This window comes from Limanda limanda, chromosome 22, assembly GCF_963576545.1.
Source record: "Limanda limanda chromosome 22, fLimLim1.1, whole genome shotgun sequence".
NCBI lineage: Eukaryota > Metazoa > Chordata > Actinopteri > Pleuronectiformes > Pleuronectidae > Limanda > Limanda limanda.
Genome location: NC_083657.1, coordinates 4,622,823 through 4,638,890, shown reverse-complemented (window position 1 = coordinate 4,638,890; position 16,068 = coordinate 4,622,823). Strand labels below are relative to the sequence as shown.

At 45.0% G+C, this 16,068-nt stretch overlaps 2 protein-coding genes and 1 non-coding gene across 3 annotated transcripts in view; 2 read left to right on the top strand and 1 right to left on the bottom strand.

The window, feature by feature from the left end:
• Positions 1-2,193: 2,193 nt before the first annotated feature.
• LOC133028711 (CXXC-type zinc finger protein 5-like) lies at positions 2,194-5,367 on the bottom strand. Its single transcript, XM_061095698.1, has 3 exons — positions 5,251-5,367; positions 3,770-4,816; positions 2,194-2,241 (listed from the first exon to the last, which is right to left on the bottom strand). The coding sequence occupies exons 1-3, from the start codon at positions 5,365-5,367 to the stop codon at positions 2,194-2,196; spliced, it is 1,212 nt and encodes a 403-aa protein (XP_060951681.1).
• Positions 5,368-8,054: 2,687 nt separating this feature from the next.
• Positions 8,055-8,126, top strand: trnag-ucc (transfer RNA glycine (anticodon UCC)). The gene has a single exon. It is a non-coding gene; the product is annotated as a tRNA-Gly (tRNA).
• Positions 8,127-10,608: 2,482 nt separating this feature from the next.
• LOC132996303 (cysteinyl leukotriene receptor 1-like) overlaps positions 10,609-16,068 on the top strand; it is a 6,817-nt gene continuing 1,357 nt past the window's right edge. Inside the window, exons 1-5 of the mRNA XM_061066645.1 lie at positions 10,609-10,615; positions 11,308-11,491; positions 12,704-12,871; positions 12,987-13,154; positions 13,253-13,711. Coding sequence (XP_060922628.1) covers positions 10,609-10,615; positions 11,308-11,491; positions 12,704-12,871; positions 12,987-13,154; positions 13,253-13,711 — 986 coding nt within the window. The remainder of the gene's footprint in view (positions 10,616-11,307; positions 11,492-12,703; positions 12,872-12,986; positions 13,155-13,252; positions 13,712-16,068) is intronic.

Below are 16,068 nucleotides of genomic sequence, written 5' to 3'. Positions count from 1 at the left end.
AAAAAAACAAAGTCCCCCTCCCTCCCACATCGCCTCACCCCACCCTGAGAAAAAGGGGACGTTTGATTTCAGTTCCCACGCAGAGGTGAACATTTTCCTCATGAAACAAAAAAAAAAACATTATTTCAAACATGTCGGCGAGAGCAGAGTCTGACGCCATGATGACATCATCATGAGTCGTTCAGTTGATCATTAACGTCGGAATCGATGACATAATCAGAACATTCGCGGGGATAGAACAGGCTGGAAATAAAGATGGACGACATGACAGATTCTCTATGTTAGCAAATGGGACATGGACTAAACCAGAAAAAATCCAAATAGACATCAATTTTTTTTTAAACGTCGTCCAGCTTTATGTATCGTGTTAATGGGATAGAACAACAACCTGCCACTAGGGGGAGTAATGTAAGGTTTTTAAGCTACGTTACATTTTGGAATAAAGATTTCTCCATCAATATGCGGAGTGGTCAAATCAGCTGACAGGTTGTGTTTTTAAATATATAAAACGTTTGATCAGTTTGTTTAAACGGAAACACAGAACTTTAGTCCCGAGGTTCATCTCAGAAGTTCCAACAGTTTCCTGCGAGTTCCCATGATGCATTGCAGCTGCAGGTGCTCTCCCCTGGGGGTCACCACTAATAGAAGAGCAGAGAAACCGGTTCTGAACTTTCCTCGAGCTTCGGGTCGTGTTTTAACAGACGTGTCAATTCAAAGCCAATAATCAACCATCAATAAGTCTCTGTTTTTTCCTGAAGAGACAAATGATAAAAACTTCCATGATACAAAAATACAACAACGTGAGCTTCAGTCTGTTTTAGTTTATATAAAAACCAAATGGAAGTGTTACTGCGCCCTGAGAACTTTCCAGTGAAATCCACACGGATAAAAGAGATTCAGACGTTTCACTTCAGGCAATGAAATAAACCCGAGAATTTAAAAAAAACTAAAATAAATATGGAGGGATGATGAAGCAGATCAGCTCTGGACCATCGATAGTTAAGAACCAGATCATGTCGTACCCGCGTGTGCACAACCCGGTCAAACCCAATCAAGGTGCCTTCAAAGTTCTCGAGGAGGAGGTAGACAAAAGAGACAGATAACAGTGATGTGGTAACTGTAGTCCTACTGCAGTGAACTTGTAGTCCTTAGTAACAGTCTTGGATCACTTCCTGCTGAGGTCAGTTCGTACTCGCTCTGAGGTTTTTCCTGTCGTCCAGTTTTGTTTCAAACAGGAGGCCTGAAACTTCCTGGTTTGGCTTCGGCTGGACTTCCTGTTCGCTAAGAGGAGGAAGAGGAGGAGGAGGAAGGAGACGGTTTGATCCCACGTGATGGAGGTTGCTCCAGGTGGGGGGGTGTTGAGGTGAGGTTTTCAGAAAGGGCTTCGACATGGATGCTTATTTTTTTCATAGGATAAGTTAAGATCTTGTCTTTCTTCCTGTATCGACTCTGCTGACGCTCGGTTTGGTTTTCAGTCGAGTTGCATTCATCTAGAAAAATTTATTCGTGATCATGATTCACATTTCGTGATGATGACGCTGATGTTTGTAAACAGTCTTTAACATTGTGTAGCTGCCGTTACAGAATCCTATCAGACTCATGTTTAAATTGAATTTGCGATAAAGTAAATCTTATTTTTTAAGTGTAAATCACTGATGTAGATAAAAAGAGCTTTTGCTACGGGATACGTATTTATCCCATGTCAGAAATAAAGGATCAGACTGGTATGTCCTTGTGTGTCACTCCGGACGTTTCTGATCTCTGATTGGTCAGTTCTCTCTCCGACCATGTGAATAGCAGAACCACCATGTAGTGACATCTAGTGGTAAGGGTGCAGATTGCAACCAACTGAATGAATGCATTTGGAGCCAGATTACGTGTTAAAGAATAACTGTAGTCTTCTTTTGCCTTTCTAACGTCTGGACAGTCATGGTGATTGGCCAGTTCCTCCTTCATGTGACCAAACTGGCCCCTCCTCCTCCGTCCTCCTCGCTGCATGCGTCCCGATCCGGTTGACGTGGGATTTGCAGTTTTTTGTTTTTTCACAAAGTATGAAAGTGAAGTCCTTCCTCAAAGCGTCAGGTTCATTTCCAGATACGTTCGTCCAATGACGTCTTTCAAGCCTGATTTGTTTTCCTTATGCGATGTTGACTTCCTGTTCGGCGTTGAGCTCTGTGGGGGGGGGAGGGGCATCTAGAAGAACCAACGAAAGGCTTCGCCGGTCGGGACGGACGGCGGCCGCTAGGACAAAGAGACAAGAAGTAGAAGTGAGAGAGAGAAAATGAAAGAAACCCCTGATCACATACGTCACATGACCTTCAGGTTGTGATCTTCATTTAACTCCGGTCAGATTGTTGTGTTACCGAAAACAACAAGGAGGTTTTTCACAAAGGGAACTTCCTGATTGGCTGAGGAACTTTTCGGTAGACTTCACAGAGGACAGAGAGGGGATGAGGCAAGAGTGTGAAACCACCTGAACACACACAAACCAAAACACACACACACACACACACACACACACTCACTGTGCTGTCGCTTGCTGTTAGCCTCCACAGGTCCAATTAGTGTGTAATTGAGGAAGATTACGGCTGCTAATTCCCAGTCACACACACACACACACTGTTTCGATGTGTGTGTTGATACCGTGTGTGTGTTGATGCCGAGGGAATAATTAGTGATAGTTTGTCGAGATTCCCACAGAAGGAAGTGTGTGTGTGTGTGTGTGTGTGTGAGAGTGAGATATATAGAGTCATCAGTGAGGTCGAACACCGGTGTCAATGAATTATTGATCACCACTAATTCTTATTGCACTTACTCTCTCTCCCTCACACACACTGGTAGAGCACATAAATTTGCTCTTTTTCCTCTCTCCCTGCAGCTCGCTTTATCACTTTGAATCAGTGGTGTGTGAGACGTGTGTGTGTGTGTGCGTGTGTGTGTGTGTGTGTGTGTGTGTGTGTGTGTGTTGGCAGCCTGCCAGACCTCAGCAGGGACTGTGCTCTCGCTTTTCACCACCCACCATCTGCACAGCGTTAACACTCGAGCACACACACACACGTCTCACACACACACACACACACTCAACAGGGTGAGAAATGCCTTCCAGCTCATGCCCCGCTGGCAGTGATCTGGGTTAAGCGAGCCAGGACACACAAACGCACTCTCTTTCACACACACACACACCGACAGACACACACACACACACGAGGCCAAGACACACACACGACCAAGCATTTACAGAGGATGGATGGAGGATGACAAATCTTGGTGTGACCCATGCTTGTCTGTGTGTGTGTGTGTGTGTGTGTGTGTGTGTGTGTGAGTGACCCATGAGTGTGTGTGCATGTGACCCCATTTGTGTGTGGGACCCGAGAGATCCGACCTCAAGTGGCGAGCACTAAGTCCCTGTGTTCAGATCCCACTTCCACGCTCTACATGCAAAGAACACGTGTGTCGTGTGTGTTGGTTAAGACCCGACAATGTTGTTTCGAAGTTGTCGGAGTTTACAGATGTGTCAGATGTCACTAAGTGTGTCTGTGTGTCGGCAGAGAGAGAGAGAGAGAGAGAGAGAGAGAGAGAGAGAGAGAGAGAGAGAGAGAGAGAGAGAGAGAGACACTGTGTCAGAATGTGGAAACGTGGCCCAGACAGGAAGTGGTCTGTGGTGATCGGATCTAAATCTGGTGTAAGTTCCTTCCCACATCCGATGACAAAATCTAGATGTTAACACCAGGTGTGTGGTCTGTGTGTGTGTGTGTGTGTGCGTCCTCACCTCAAGTACCCCCCCACCTCCCCCTGGTTTCTTCTTCAGCTCTTCACACTTCCTGAACTTGCAGATCTGATGACCCGTCTTCCTGTTGCGGCAGGACGAGCAGACGCCGCAGTTGATGAGCCGCCGGCACGGCCCGCACACGCCGCACCGCTTCCTCTTCCTCTTGGCCACCGCCCCCGATGACGAGGACGACGATGACGAGAGGGCCACGCCCCCTGCTGTCACTACTGAGGAGGAGGGCGAGGAGGAGGAGGGGCAGGGGGAGGAGTTGTGCTGCTGGCAGTCCGTTAGCGCCCGCTGGCCGCCGGTCATCTGGAAGGCGCTGCCTGCCTCTGAGATCCCGCCCCCTGCCGACCCCATCGCCATGACGATGACCCCAGGTGGTAATCCCAGCCCCCCCAAGAAGCTACTGCCCATCACCCCTCCCCCATTGCAGCTCCCGCCCTCCGATAGGCTCATCATGTCTGGGTGGGCGTGTCCCTGCTTGTTCATGATGCCGCACTCCGCGCCGCCGCCGTAACCGGGGAGAAAGTTTGCGTTGCTCGGCGCCATGGGGTGATGGTGTGCCGATCCCTGTGTGACAGGAAGTGAGGAGGCAGTGTGTCCATGTTTGTCAGCTCCTCCCCCTTCACTGCTCCCTCCACCTGATGCCCCCCCAGACCCGGCGCCGCCGTGGTGCATGCTGGTACTGTGGGAGTGCGGGGAGGTCAGGTGACCCTGCGACGCGGACGGGTGGTGATGGTGGTGGTGATGCGTCGGTGCAGTTCCCACCGGTTTGGGCCGGCTCCAGAACATGGCGGCCGGGTGGTTCATGTTCATGTTGTCGTGGCAGCCCCAAGGCGCCGTCGCCATGGTGCCCAGCCTGGCGGCGGCGTTGGGGGGGAAGATGGGGCCGGCCGCCGCCAAACGGGCCGCCAGCTTGGCCGACTGAGGGAAGTTGGTCACGTTCATGTTCATGTTGACGTTGGTTTTGTAGAAGTTGGCGATGGAGGAACGGTAGCGGTCCATCTCCGTGGAGTAGTCGAGCATCGGAGCCAAACCCGACACCTGCAACAGAAACACGATCGTCATCCAATCAAATCGGAGAGAAAAGTTGGTGGGTCGTCTTTGATCGGAAACGCTGTCGGTTCCACAAACTAAAACTTAAACCTGTTTGTTCACAGAAGTTTCGAGGAAATATTTAAATTTGGCTACGAGGGTCGACTGCAGAGTCATGTGACCCGGAAGAGATCGCAAGTTGTTTCCTTCAAAGCCAGATGTTCGTATTGTTATTTTTACCAATGGAAAAGAAAATCAAGCAAAAGGATGTTTGGTTTTCTTTGGTTTCCTGTTTCTCTGTATGAATTCTCTCTCTCTTTTCTCTTGTTTCTCTGCATTTGGTCTCCTCCACCTCCTCTTTAGCTGTTAACGTTTCACTCTATTCACCGGCTGCTGTCGGAGTCTGATCACGTGACCTCGTGTCTGCCTCCGTCGTGACTCACCTGCCCCTGTCCGCCGTAAACATGGTGATTCGGGTGATGGTGGGAGGGGGCGGAGCTTCTCTGGAGCATCGAGGAGAGGTCGCTCTCCACACACACGCCGCTCGTCATGCCCGACATGACCTCACACACCTGCGCGCACACATGCACACGCACGCACACACTTGCTCACAGAGGAAGTCGGGGGGGCAGTCGGTCCCGTGTGGTCGACTCGGCTCGTTCTGCGAACGGAAACAAAGACAAGAATCAGGAAGTGAAGAAGGTGAAGATGAACACTGAACCCGTTGGATAACCATGATTATCGTGTAAATCCTTCACACTTGACGTGATGGTGGAAACAATGGCCGATGTTTGGGCGCCACTTCTCGTCAAAATCTTTCCGACATTTCCCTTTTTTCCCGTTTCTCATACGTGAAAAACCAAAAAACGTCCACGGGTTCGAGTCTGGAAACAGATCGAAGTTCTGAACTCTGAGCTGCTCGTCCACCAGGGGGCGCTCTGCTCTGCGAGTCAGGGTCAACCCCAGAAACCAGGTCATCACATTCACTTTTCAACAAACATCACAAACTGTTCCCAAGTCTCCTACACGCGCACACACAGACACACACACGCGCGTGCATGTGTGTGTGCGTGTGCACGTCAAAGACACTCTGAGCTCAGTGTGTGTGTGTGTGCAGGAGGAGAAAGAGCCAGAGTGTGTGTGTGTGTGTGTCTGCTCTGAGCGTGTGCGTATCCACTGAGACGTGCACGCGCTCCGTGAGACACACGCACGCGCACTGCCCCCCCCAACGCTCCCTCGAGGCGGAACTAATTACCCCGTCTGGTCAACCGGGCGCGCGAGCTCCGACAGAAGGTCACGGTGGCCACTGCCTCGGGGGGGTGGGAGGGGGGGGGATCTCCCACGCGACACATTAACACCCCCCCCCCACCCCCCCGAGGCACAGTGTGAGGGAGAATGGAGGAGGGGGGGGGGGGGCCTGGCTGGGGGGGGGGGCAATATTATTATATAATGATAAATGATAAAAACCGATAAAAACCGATAAATACCGTGAACACAGCATGCAGTCCGGAGGAGAGGAGGAGGAGGAGGAGGAGGAGGAGGAGGAGGAGGAGAAGATGGACGGCGGGTGATGCTGATGCTACTTACCGAAAGGAGGAGGAGGAGGAGGAGGAGGAGGAGAAGAGGAGGAAAGAGGAGAAGAGGAGGAAGAGAGGAGGAAAAGACCGTCTGGGAATTAGCCCGCCACGGATCATGGCTGGCGGGAAGGAGACAGAGAGAGGGGGGGGGGGGTGGGGGGTGTAGAGGGGGGGGGGGAGCACCGGGAGGGGATTTGTCGGTACCGAGGAGGGAGGGAGGGAGGGAGGCAGGGGGGGGGTGATGGATAACAGGGGGGGCGGATGGATAATCACCTGGGTTTGGCACGAGCGTGAGGCGGCGCGCGGAGGGGGGGGCTGGGGAGGGGGGGGCTGGGGGGCTGAAGACCCTGCAGGGGCGGGAAAAAAAAGACGAGCTCGAGGAAAGACACACATACTGACACACACACACACACACACACACATCTCCATAGGAATAAAGGGGGGGGGGGGTGCACGCAACGATGATGTGCAGTAACGGAGAGGGGGGGTGTGTGTGCGTGTGTGTGTGTGTGTGAAGGTGTGTGTGCGTGTGTGTGTGTGTGTGAGTGTGTGTTTGTGTGTGTGTGCCTGTGAGTGTGCCTGTGTGTATGTGTGTGAAAGTGAGTGTGAGTGTGTGCGTGTGAGTGTGTGTGTCTGTGTGTGCGTGTGAGTGTGTGAGTGTGTGTGTCTGTGTGTGCGTGTGATTGTGTGTGTGAGTGTGTGTGTCTGTGTGAGTGTGTGTGTGTAGCTGTCGGCGGCGGCACTGGCAGCGTGCCGCTCAGCGCGTGCGGTGTGATTGGCTGCCTGCTGGGAGAGAGAGAGAGAGAGAGAGAGAGAGATCTATATATATATTTATATGTATAATGTTCTTATTCAACTCATTAACATTTAAATTGCATATATAAATATTCTGTATATAATTATTTTCTTAATTAAAGATCTCTAATGAAAACCCATGGATCAATACTTGGTTATTAACATTTTATTTTGTACATTTTACAGTTCATCAATAACCAAAATAATGTGCATTGTCTTTTATATACATTCATTGTCTTGCACAGTAAGTGATTCTCTTTATATAAAATCAGTAATTATCTTTATATACAGTTGCTGATGTATTTATACACAGCCTTTAATTTTTCTTTATATACGGTACTTACTTATTATCTTCATACACATACATTAATTATCTTTATGTATATTCCAGTTTAATTTGCACTACTGCACAAATTGAACTATTGTTGCTCTATTTTTCTCTTCATCTGTAAAGATATATATTTAGATACATATATTTTATTTTCTATTTTAAATTTTTGATATTCTATTTTATTGTTATTCTATTTTACCCTATTTTATTCTATTTTATACTATTTCTATTTTTATTTTATTTTTTTGGGTTGAAATTACTGAGCATTGCTTAAAGAAAGCCTGTGACCCAAGTATTTCATTGACAGTGACAGTGTACTTCCACGATGGTGAAATGACGCCCTCTAGTGGACGTCCACCTCTCTGCAGTTTTCTATGACGTATTTAAAACGGAGCATCAAATTAGCATGGCAGCACTAGAAACGTTTCCGTTTTACAGAATCCAAATCCGACGACTAATAAAGAGAAAAAGAATTTATAAACACATCTGTAATCCGGTTTAACCTTTTATTAAATTCAACATACACACATGCAGGGACATCGTGGCGTTGGTGGTATAGTGGTGAGCATAGCTGCCTTCCAAGCAGTTGACCCGGGTTCGATTCCCGGCCAACGCAGATGTTTTTGTTACATTTTGTTAGAAGCTTTTCAGTAACAGTTATATTGTATCCATATATCACATGAAGTGCTGGAGTTCAACTGAACTTCTTTAAAAGAGTGCATTCATTTTGTTTCTATAACACTTTTTATAAAAACAGTTTTTACTCAATTTGAGAGTGACACTCAGACAACCAGGTGGGTAAATATACAACTGTGTTATGACTAAACACTAAGTCAGGACGTGATGAATGTTGTTGGTTACCATAGTTCCAAATGGTCTTTGTGGAAAACGCCTAGACATGCCCTTAGGAAAAAATCTGTGAAATAGTCACTTTCTGTGGTATTGTTATCAAATTTGAACGTGGGCTAGTCAAGGCTTCATGCTCGGGTCCCAGTGTGTTTTCCAGCTCATAAGTCTCAGCTAGAGTCATCTGCAGGCATCTGTCTAACAAAAAATATTCAGGCGGAAATAAAAACCTTCTACTTCACTGTGTTCCAACTGCTATTACTCAATGCCAGTAGCACTTAGACTGATTCTGACTGTTGGGGGGGGAAAGTTCAGAATGTTACCTTTCAAATGATTGGAGATCATGCATGTACTCCAAATGGTTCAAGAACAGCGCTCAATTTACTTTGGGTACTCCTCAGACAGGCATTTGAGCCGAATCTCACCCGCTGCTTAAGAGGCTACAGCAGTTTCCAGACATGACTTGTAGTTTCAATGTGAAGCACAAATGTAGAACTTCTGATGAGAAATAAACATGTTGTGTGTGTGAACTGTCCGAGTATGTTGGATGTTTGCTGTCTGCTGTTGTATAAAATGAAATAAATCAGATGTAAAATGTCATCGATAGTCTAATAAATACCATAGTCACAGATATTGCGCTGCTGCAATGAAATTAAACACAATATCATCACAGGAACATTCTCTCAGCACCGACTCTCACGGACTCCCAGCTTCTCTACTGGTCTTCAGCATTGATTATATAGATAGATAGATAGATAGATAGATAGATAGATAGATAGATAGATAGATAGATAGATAGATAGATAGATAGATAGATAGATAGATAGATAGATAGATAGATAGATAGATAGATAGATAGATAGATAGATAGATAGATAGATAGATAGATAGATAGATAGATAGATAGATAGATAGATAGATAGATAGATAGATAGATAGATAGATAGATAGATAGATAGATAGATAGATAGATAGATAGATAGATAGATAGATAGATAGATAGATAGATAGATAGATAGATAGATAGATAGATGGATAGATAGATAGATAGATAGATAGATAGATAGATAGATAGATAGATAGATAGATAGATAGATAGATAGATAGATAGATAGATAGATAGATAGATAGATAGATAGATAGATAGATAGATAGATAGATAGATAGATAGAGTACTTTATTCACCCCCGAAGGAAATTAAGTTGTCATAGCAGCCGGTATATTTGAATACAATAAAATACAATACAATACAATAAAATAAAAAATATTGAGGTAGAAAGAATAAAAACATAAACACAAGATAAATAGGTAGATAAGGTGCAGTGGCAAGATGATGGTAATAGTACTGATGATATGATGGTAATGTTATTGTTAGACGGTATATAAAGATAGTACAGTATATATAGTATATAATATAACATAATATATATCTATATATGATAGTAATTATACCAATATAATAGCAGTATATAGTAATAATGGCAGCAACAGTATATATAATAATAATAGTAGTAATAATATAATAATAATAATTATAATTATAACATGTACACATGTATAAATATGTGTATATAGACTTATATATACAAAGAATATACAGAGAGTAAAATAATATACAGAGAGTAATGACATTAATAAGCAGCAGATTTTGTTTTATTCAATTTTTTTAAAGCTTATTTTATTTTGACTATTGGTATTTTGATGTAATCAAGTTGCCGTCTTCTTGATGGACCTTTTACTTTGTGAATTCATCTGTAAAATGAAAAGTCTTCATATGTCAAAGACCTCATGTCACTATCTATGTGTTTATTTTCCATCCCATAGTCTCTCTCCCTCTGCAGGATAACAACTATTATGACTTTATGAATTGTTGATTCTATCATTGATAACATCTGTAAACTCATTTCACTATAATTAGTCAGAGCTGAAACCTGGCTATGCACAAGTGTCCCTGGTCTCTCTCTCTCTCTTTCCTTTGGTGTTACTAGAGGTTGTAAACAAGTTGAAAGTAACTATTTAAGGAACGTGCATGAGAGTCAATTTGTTGGGATCAGAGCTCATAAACTTTGAAGTGTGTTGGCCTGCTGCCTGGACTGGTTCGTGCTCTTATTCTACTTCCAGGGAATTCCATCCACTTCTCTGACACGCCCATACATGTCAGGTCTGGACGATTTGAAGACTGAACATCGGAGAGAATCCGGAGGAACGGAGGGAACACACAAGGACTCACATGGTGGTGAAGCTGTCACAGGATGAGTGGTGAGTGACATCTTTCTCATCCTGGTTTTAAAAGCTTTCAATTTCTTACTCACATTTAAGCCCTGAACAGTAGGATTTTGCTACCCGCTCATTTTGAGGAATTTAGTTTCTGTTTTGCAACCTGATACGTCAGCTGTTTATTTCACAGGCTCCTTGATTCAGAGGAAACATTTCAATGAAGACGAGACGAGGAAGAACTGATGTTTCAATGTTTAGCGCCGTAACCCCCCAGATCGGAGGAGGGGACGATCTGGCAGTGAAAAATAGAAACAGAAAAAATTGAATATCCCTGGGAAATGCTAAAAAAAAAACGTAATCATACTAGAGAACGAAAGACAAGACCAAGTTTGGACTCTGGGCTTCAGCAGACCGATCAACACAACCTATCTGCAAAAATACAGCAGATAAATGCAAATAGGTTGACTAAAATGTAATCTAATGCAGCTTACTTCTCTGTCATGTGCTGATGAAGTGTGGAAAAAACTATAATAATTAGACAATCAATTTTAAATGGTAGATTTCCTATTGGGTGGAGGCATGTTTCAGCCTTAAATAACTAAAAAGTAAAAGATAGATTGAATTAAATAAACAGTTCAAATCAACCCACCTCCCGTACACACAGGAATCCAGATGAGTTTTTATGTAATTGTGTCAATCAAGACCTTTAAATCGTGACTTTTTGTTTTCTGAAGTACATCTGACAACTCTGCCCGTCGCCAGCGGCAACAACACCTCTATGACGTACGAGATGTGTATACATAGTGATGATCCGTTCAAGTTCAACGCCTACATCATCACCTACCTGCTCGTGTTTCCTTTCGCCTTTCTGTGCAACACTGGAGCTCTGTTGATTTTCATCGTGCAGGGTCCACGCAGGTCAGAACATGCAAACACACACAAACACACACAAACACACAACTCTATTCCTGTGGCAAGTCTTCAATCATGCCCTGAACCTTTGACGCCTTCAAACGACCAGCTGACCTAGGTGTGCTCCAGCGCAGCCATGTGACCATACAGACGAACCAGGAAACTGTCAATGGCGGCGGAATGTGAATCACTGAGGAATGTGTCACACACGCTGCACCTCTCGATGGAGAGATAACGCCGTTTTTATCAAATAAATCATGTCAGTGTCTTTGTTGAAGAACAATGGAAACAAAGAGGGAAAATACAGAGTTTCTCTCCAGCCCACAGCTGTTTAATGATCAGAAGGATGGTTTGTACCGAGCTGGATTCTCTGTGTCCTCCTCTTCTCTGACCACCCTCACCCCTCACCTCATCCTCCCCTTCCTAACATGAAAGAGAACCTGTGGTAACCTTAGGGTTTCATAAAAACTCAAAGGGTGTTTAGTTTGTCCAGTCTGGGCTACTGTAAAAAACATGGCGGCCTCAGCAGAGAGTGCAATAAATGCAACAATCAAGACAATTGTGTCCCTCAATGCAGAGTTGGATCACGGCAGCACCTGGTGGACATGAGCAGAACTGTAGCCCATGGAACATTTTTATCATGTTTTCTTAAAGGGACTCTTACCTTTGTTGCATTTGAGAATTACAGCACATTCAAATCATCCCGCCTTCCTCCAATGCCCCACCCCCTCGTTCCCATCCGCGGTGTTTTTTTTATTTACAAGCAGACTTACAACCTACTGCCTCCGCGCACGCACGTGAGTTTTTGTTTACCAAAGCAATGGATTCGGATTCAGAAGCACCGGTAAGTTATATACATTGATGACGCGGGCCCGAATGCGCCACAAGAAGCAGACGGAAAACCTGCATGTCCATGCAGCAAACAGACAGGTCTGTCGGCCAATAAGGTCCTTCGGTCCGAAGAATTTTATTGGTTGAAGTTTTCACTAAATATTATGAGAGTGAAATAATTGTTTGTTTTTACTCCTGGTGGGTCTGTCTTGCATTTTAGAGTGTCATTACCTTATTAATACCAATTTAACCTTATCCAAAAAAAGTGTAAAAATGCAACAAAGGTAAGAGTCCCTTTAACTCTGGAAATCTATATAATCTGTTCATTGTCAAAATCAACATGGCTGCTCCAACCCTGTTGTCATGTTTTCCTGTTTCCCCCTCCAGAGGCTCTTCCGCCTGTGTGGTCATGATGAATCTCGCCCTGTCAGACGCCAGCTTCTCCCTCACCCTCCCAGTGAGAGCGTTTTATTACCTGACGGATGGAGTGTGGAAGTTTCCTGATTGGCTGTGTCAATTATGTGGCTACAGCTTCTACGTGAACATATACAGCAGGTAACACATCTTAAACCTTGAATGAAGTCTAGTTTTATGGGGTCTGTCCCCATGAGGATGTTGAATCTCAAGTGAATAGAACCAGAACACACCCACACTGCTCTTCCTCCCTTAGCATCTTCTTCCTCACTCTCCTGAGCCTGCTCCGGTGGCTGGCCGTGACCCAGCCCCTCCAACACAGCTCTCAGGTCACGCCCACTCGGACCATGCTGGTCTGTGTGGGGATCTGGGTGTTTGTGGGTGCGGCCGTTTCTCCCTTACTGCTCAAAGGGACCACAGAAAGGTGAGACTGACTCCCACCTCAGAATCAAAATTCCATCTATGAATTGTTTGAAATCTAATTAACTCTCTCTCTTCTCTCTCTCTCTCTCTCTCTCTGAGGTCGGGGTCTCCTCGTTGCTTCGAGCCAAATGATGATTCCTCTAGGAAGGTTCTCCGAATATTAAACTACGTATCATTGGCTGTGGGCTTCCTCCTTCCTCTCCTCACCATCATCCTCTGCTACAGCAGCCTGATACGTCACCTGATGGCCGGGTCCAGCCTCTCTAGCAACCAGTCCGGCAACAGCCACCACCATACAAGAAAACGCTCTGTACACCTGGTTTCCATGGTGATTGTGACCTTCCTGTTTTGCTTTCTGCCCTATCATGTGATGAGGTCAGTGCACCTGCACGCCGATTGGAAAAAGTGGCCCTGTAAGGTCACGGTGGCGCTGCGGCGAGCAGTGGTGGTGACGCTGTGTCTGGCGGCATTGAGCAGCGTGTTCAACCCTCTGCTGTACTACTACTCAGCCAAGAAGTTCAGAGAGGACATCAGAGATGTACTCCGGAGCAGCAGGAGGTCCTTCAAACACAGAGCTTCGGCTGGGAGGAGGGAACCTGAAACCTGAAACACCTGCAAGGTCATCAGGCAGCTCTGTAGCTCGGCCAATCAAAACAGTCGGCCTCAGTGAAGACAGATTTCACCTTTCATGCGTGAATTGAGTGAAATCACCTCCAGCTCTGCAGACATCGATCACTCATGGGGGTTCATGAGCTGTTGAGGAGGATCCACACGTTGAGGAGGATGGGTCAGGTTCTGTTGAAGAGAATGCTTCACATCTTCAGCAGGAACCAATGGGATCGTAGCTGAGAGCCAGAAGGAACAAGCAACGCAATGTTGGTTTTGGCTAGTTTCACGCGTGTTTGTGTGTTTTCCAGGGAAGAGTCTTTATTTACATATTTGTGTTTTTCTGTAAGCTTGAGTCACTTGGAACGGAAATGCATTCATGTGAACATCCCACGGGAAACATCTTCACGTTCTCTCACTGCATGTTTGTGTTGTTTTTACAGAGTCTCACACAACACTGATCCTCATGTGTATATCATGTGAATACGTTAGTTTTTGTTTCCTGGTTAAGATCCAGTTTGTACACGTACACCCATTGATCTCAGCGACTTTATCCAAACATAGTATTTAGATCCAATAGAGTTGTAATAATCCCTCTGACCTGTAGAGGGTGTTACTCCACCGTGGTGGTAATAATAAAATGTCGATTACTGACCTTTAAACAGAAAAGATAAATGAGAAGCTGATCAAAACACTCTCCATTATGGTCGCAAACAATAAATAATGATGGAGTTCGGATTAAACCACTTAAATAGTTGTGTTAAAACTGCAAAATGAGCCAATTCAGTGTCTTAAATGATAAATTCTAAATCCAGTATCTTCCTTTGTATCAAAGCTTAAAACGTACTTTTATCTTTGTTAGTTCCTTGGCCTGACCAAATTCTAGTTTGTATTATTTTAATGTAAGGGCATGCTGAAATGTTTTTATTTTTACTTGTATGTCTTTTATTTGTGAAGCTTTTTGTAAATTTGTTTTGATAAGTTCCATATAAATGAAGAAATTATGTATTACATATAATGACCAGTCTGTTATTATATGTTTTATATTATGTCTGTTATATTTTAGCCCCTTAACCCCCCCTTACACTCATGTTACATGACATCACAAGAGGAAATCCGGGTCAATCCCATGTTTAAGTTTTAGTTTCTTGAAATACAACATTTACAAAATGTTTGCATCAAGGAAGTTCATGCTGAAGGAAGTTGGTCTGGACCTGATTTACAGGTTCAGCAGCAAATCACGAGGATGAGTTTCCACCCGGGGCTCCTCCCATTCTCGTGAATAACAAAGTCGACTAACTGGATGTGGTATCGGTGATATCTTTATTGCTTCCACTGGTTGCTGTTTCAAAGTGTCTGCACAGAGGTACTGTGGACAGCGACGGGGGGGCGAGACTTGAAACATCTCTCAGATGCAGACGGCATGAAAGTTTGCACAGTCACTTAAACACAGTGAGGCTCCATGAAGGCTACAGGGATGACATATTCTATATTGTGTTGTTTTTAACAACATACAATATTATTACCAGCCACCACTGCAAACAACCAGTGGAGTCGCCCTCTGCTGGTCATTACATACAATACAGGTTTCAGATACTTTTGCATTGGCTTCATTTTATACATTTATGTCCAGTTTTATAAACAGTCTGTGGCTGTGACATTTCTTTTGAGCCGTTGTGACAAAAAACACACAAATTTGAGTTGTATTTGAAAAGATTCCGACTTTACACCTTACAAGTGTTTGAGAGTGACAATCAACACACAGCGAACCACAAGGTCAAAGGTCAGAGACAGGAACAGACAGATAATGATTTTGTGTGTTTTAAGAAAATATACTTTTCTTCCTGTGTGTGTGTGTGTGTGTGTGTTTCCTTACCTCCAGGTGTTTCCTGTCCCCACCCCCTTTTGTTTTACACACACATGCACACACACATTGAGTTTGACCATCAAAATAAAAGCAGCTGAACTGACTGTGATCAGCTCCTGTTCAGCTCCCCCACCCCCCACCCCCCACCCCCCCCTACACACACACATAGAAACACACATACACAGACACACATCTTCTATCTCAGACACATCGGTAAGGACAGTGCGATCACAGATGGTTCCTCAGCTGAACCAACACATGGACTGTTCCTTTAACATCTGGTCTCTGGTTCCAATGAGGCCTCACTGAGATGGAGGGGGGGGGGGGTTGTAGCCCCGCAGATTGTCTCTGTTTGAGAAGATGATCCACTACATCAGGGGCTGAGAGGTAGAGCGGAGGTGCCCCTAACCACAAGGTCGGCAGTTTGATCCCCAATCCTCTA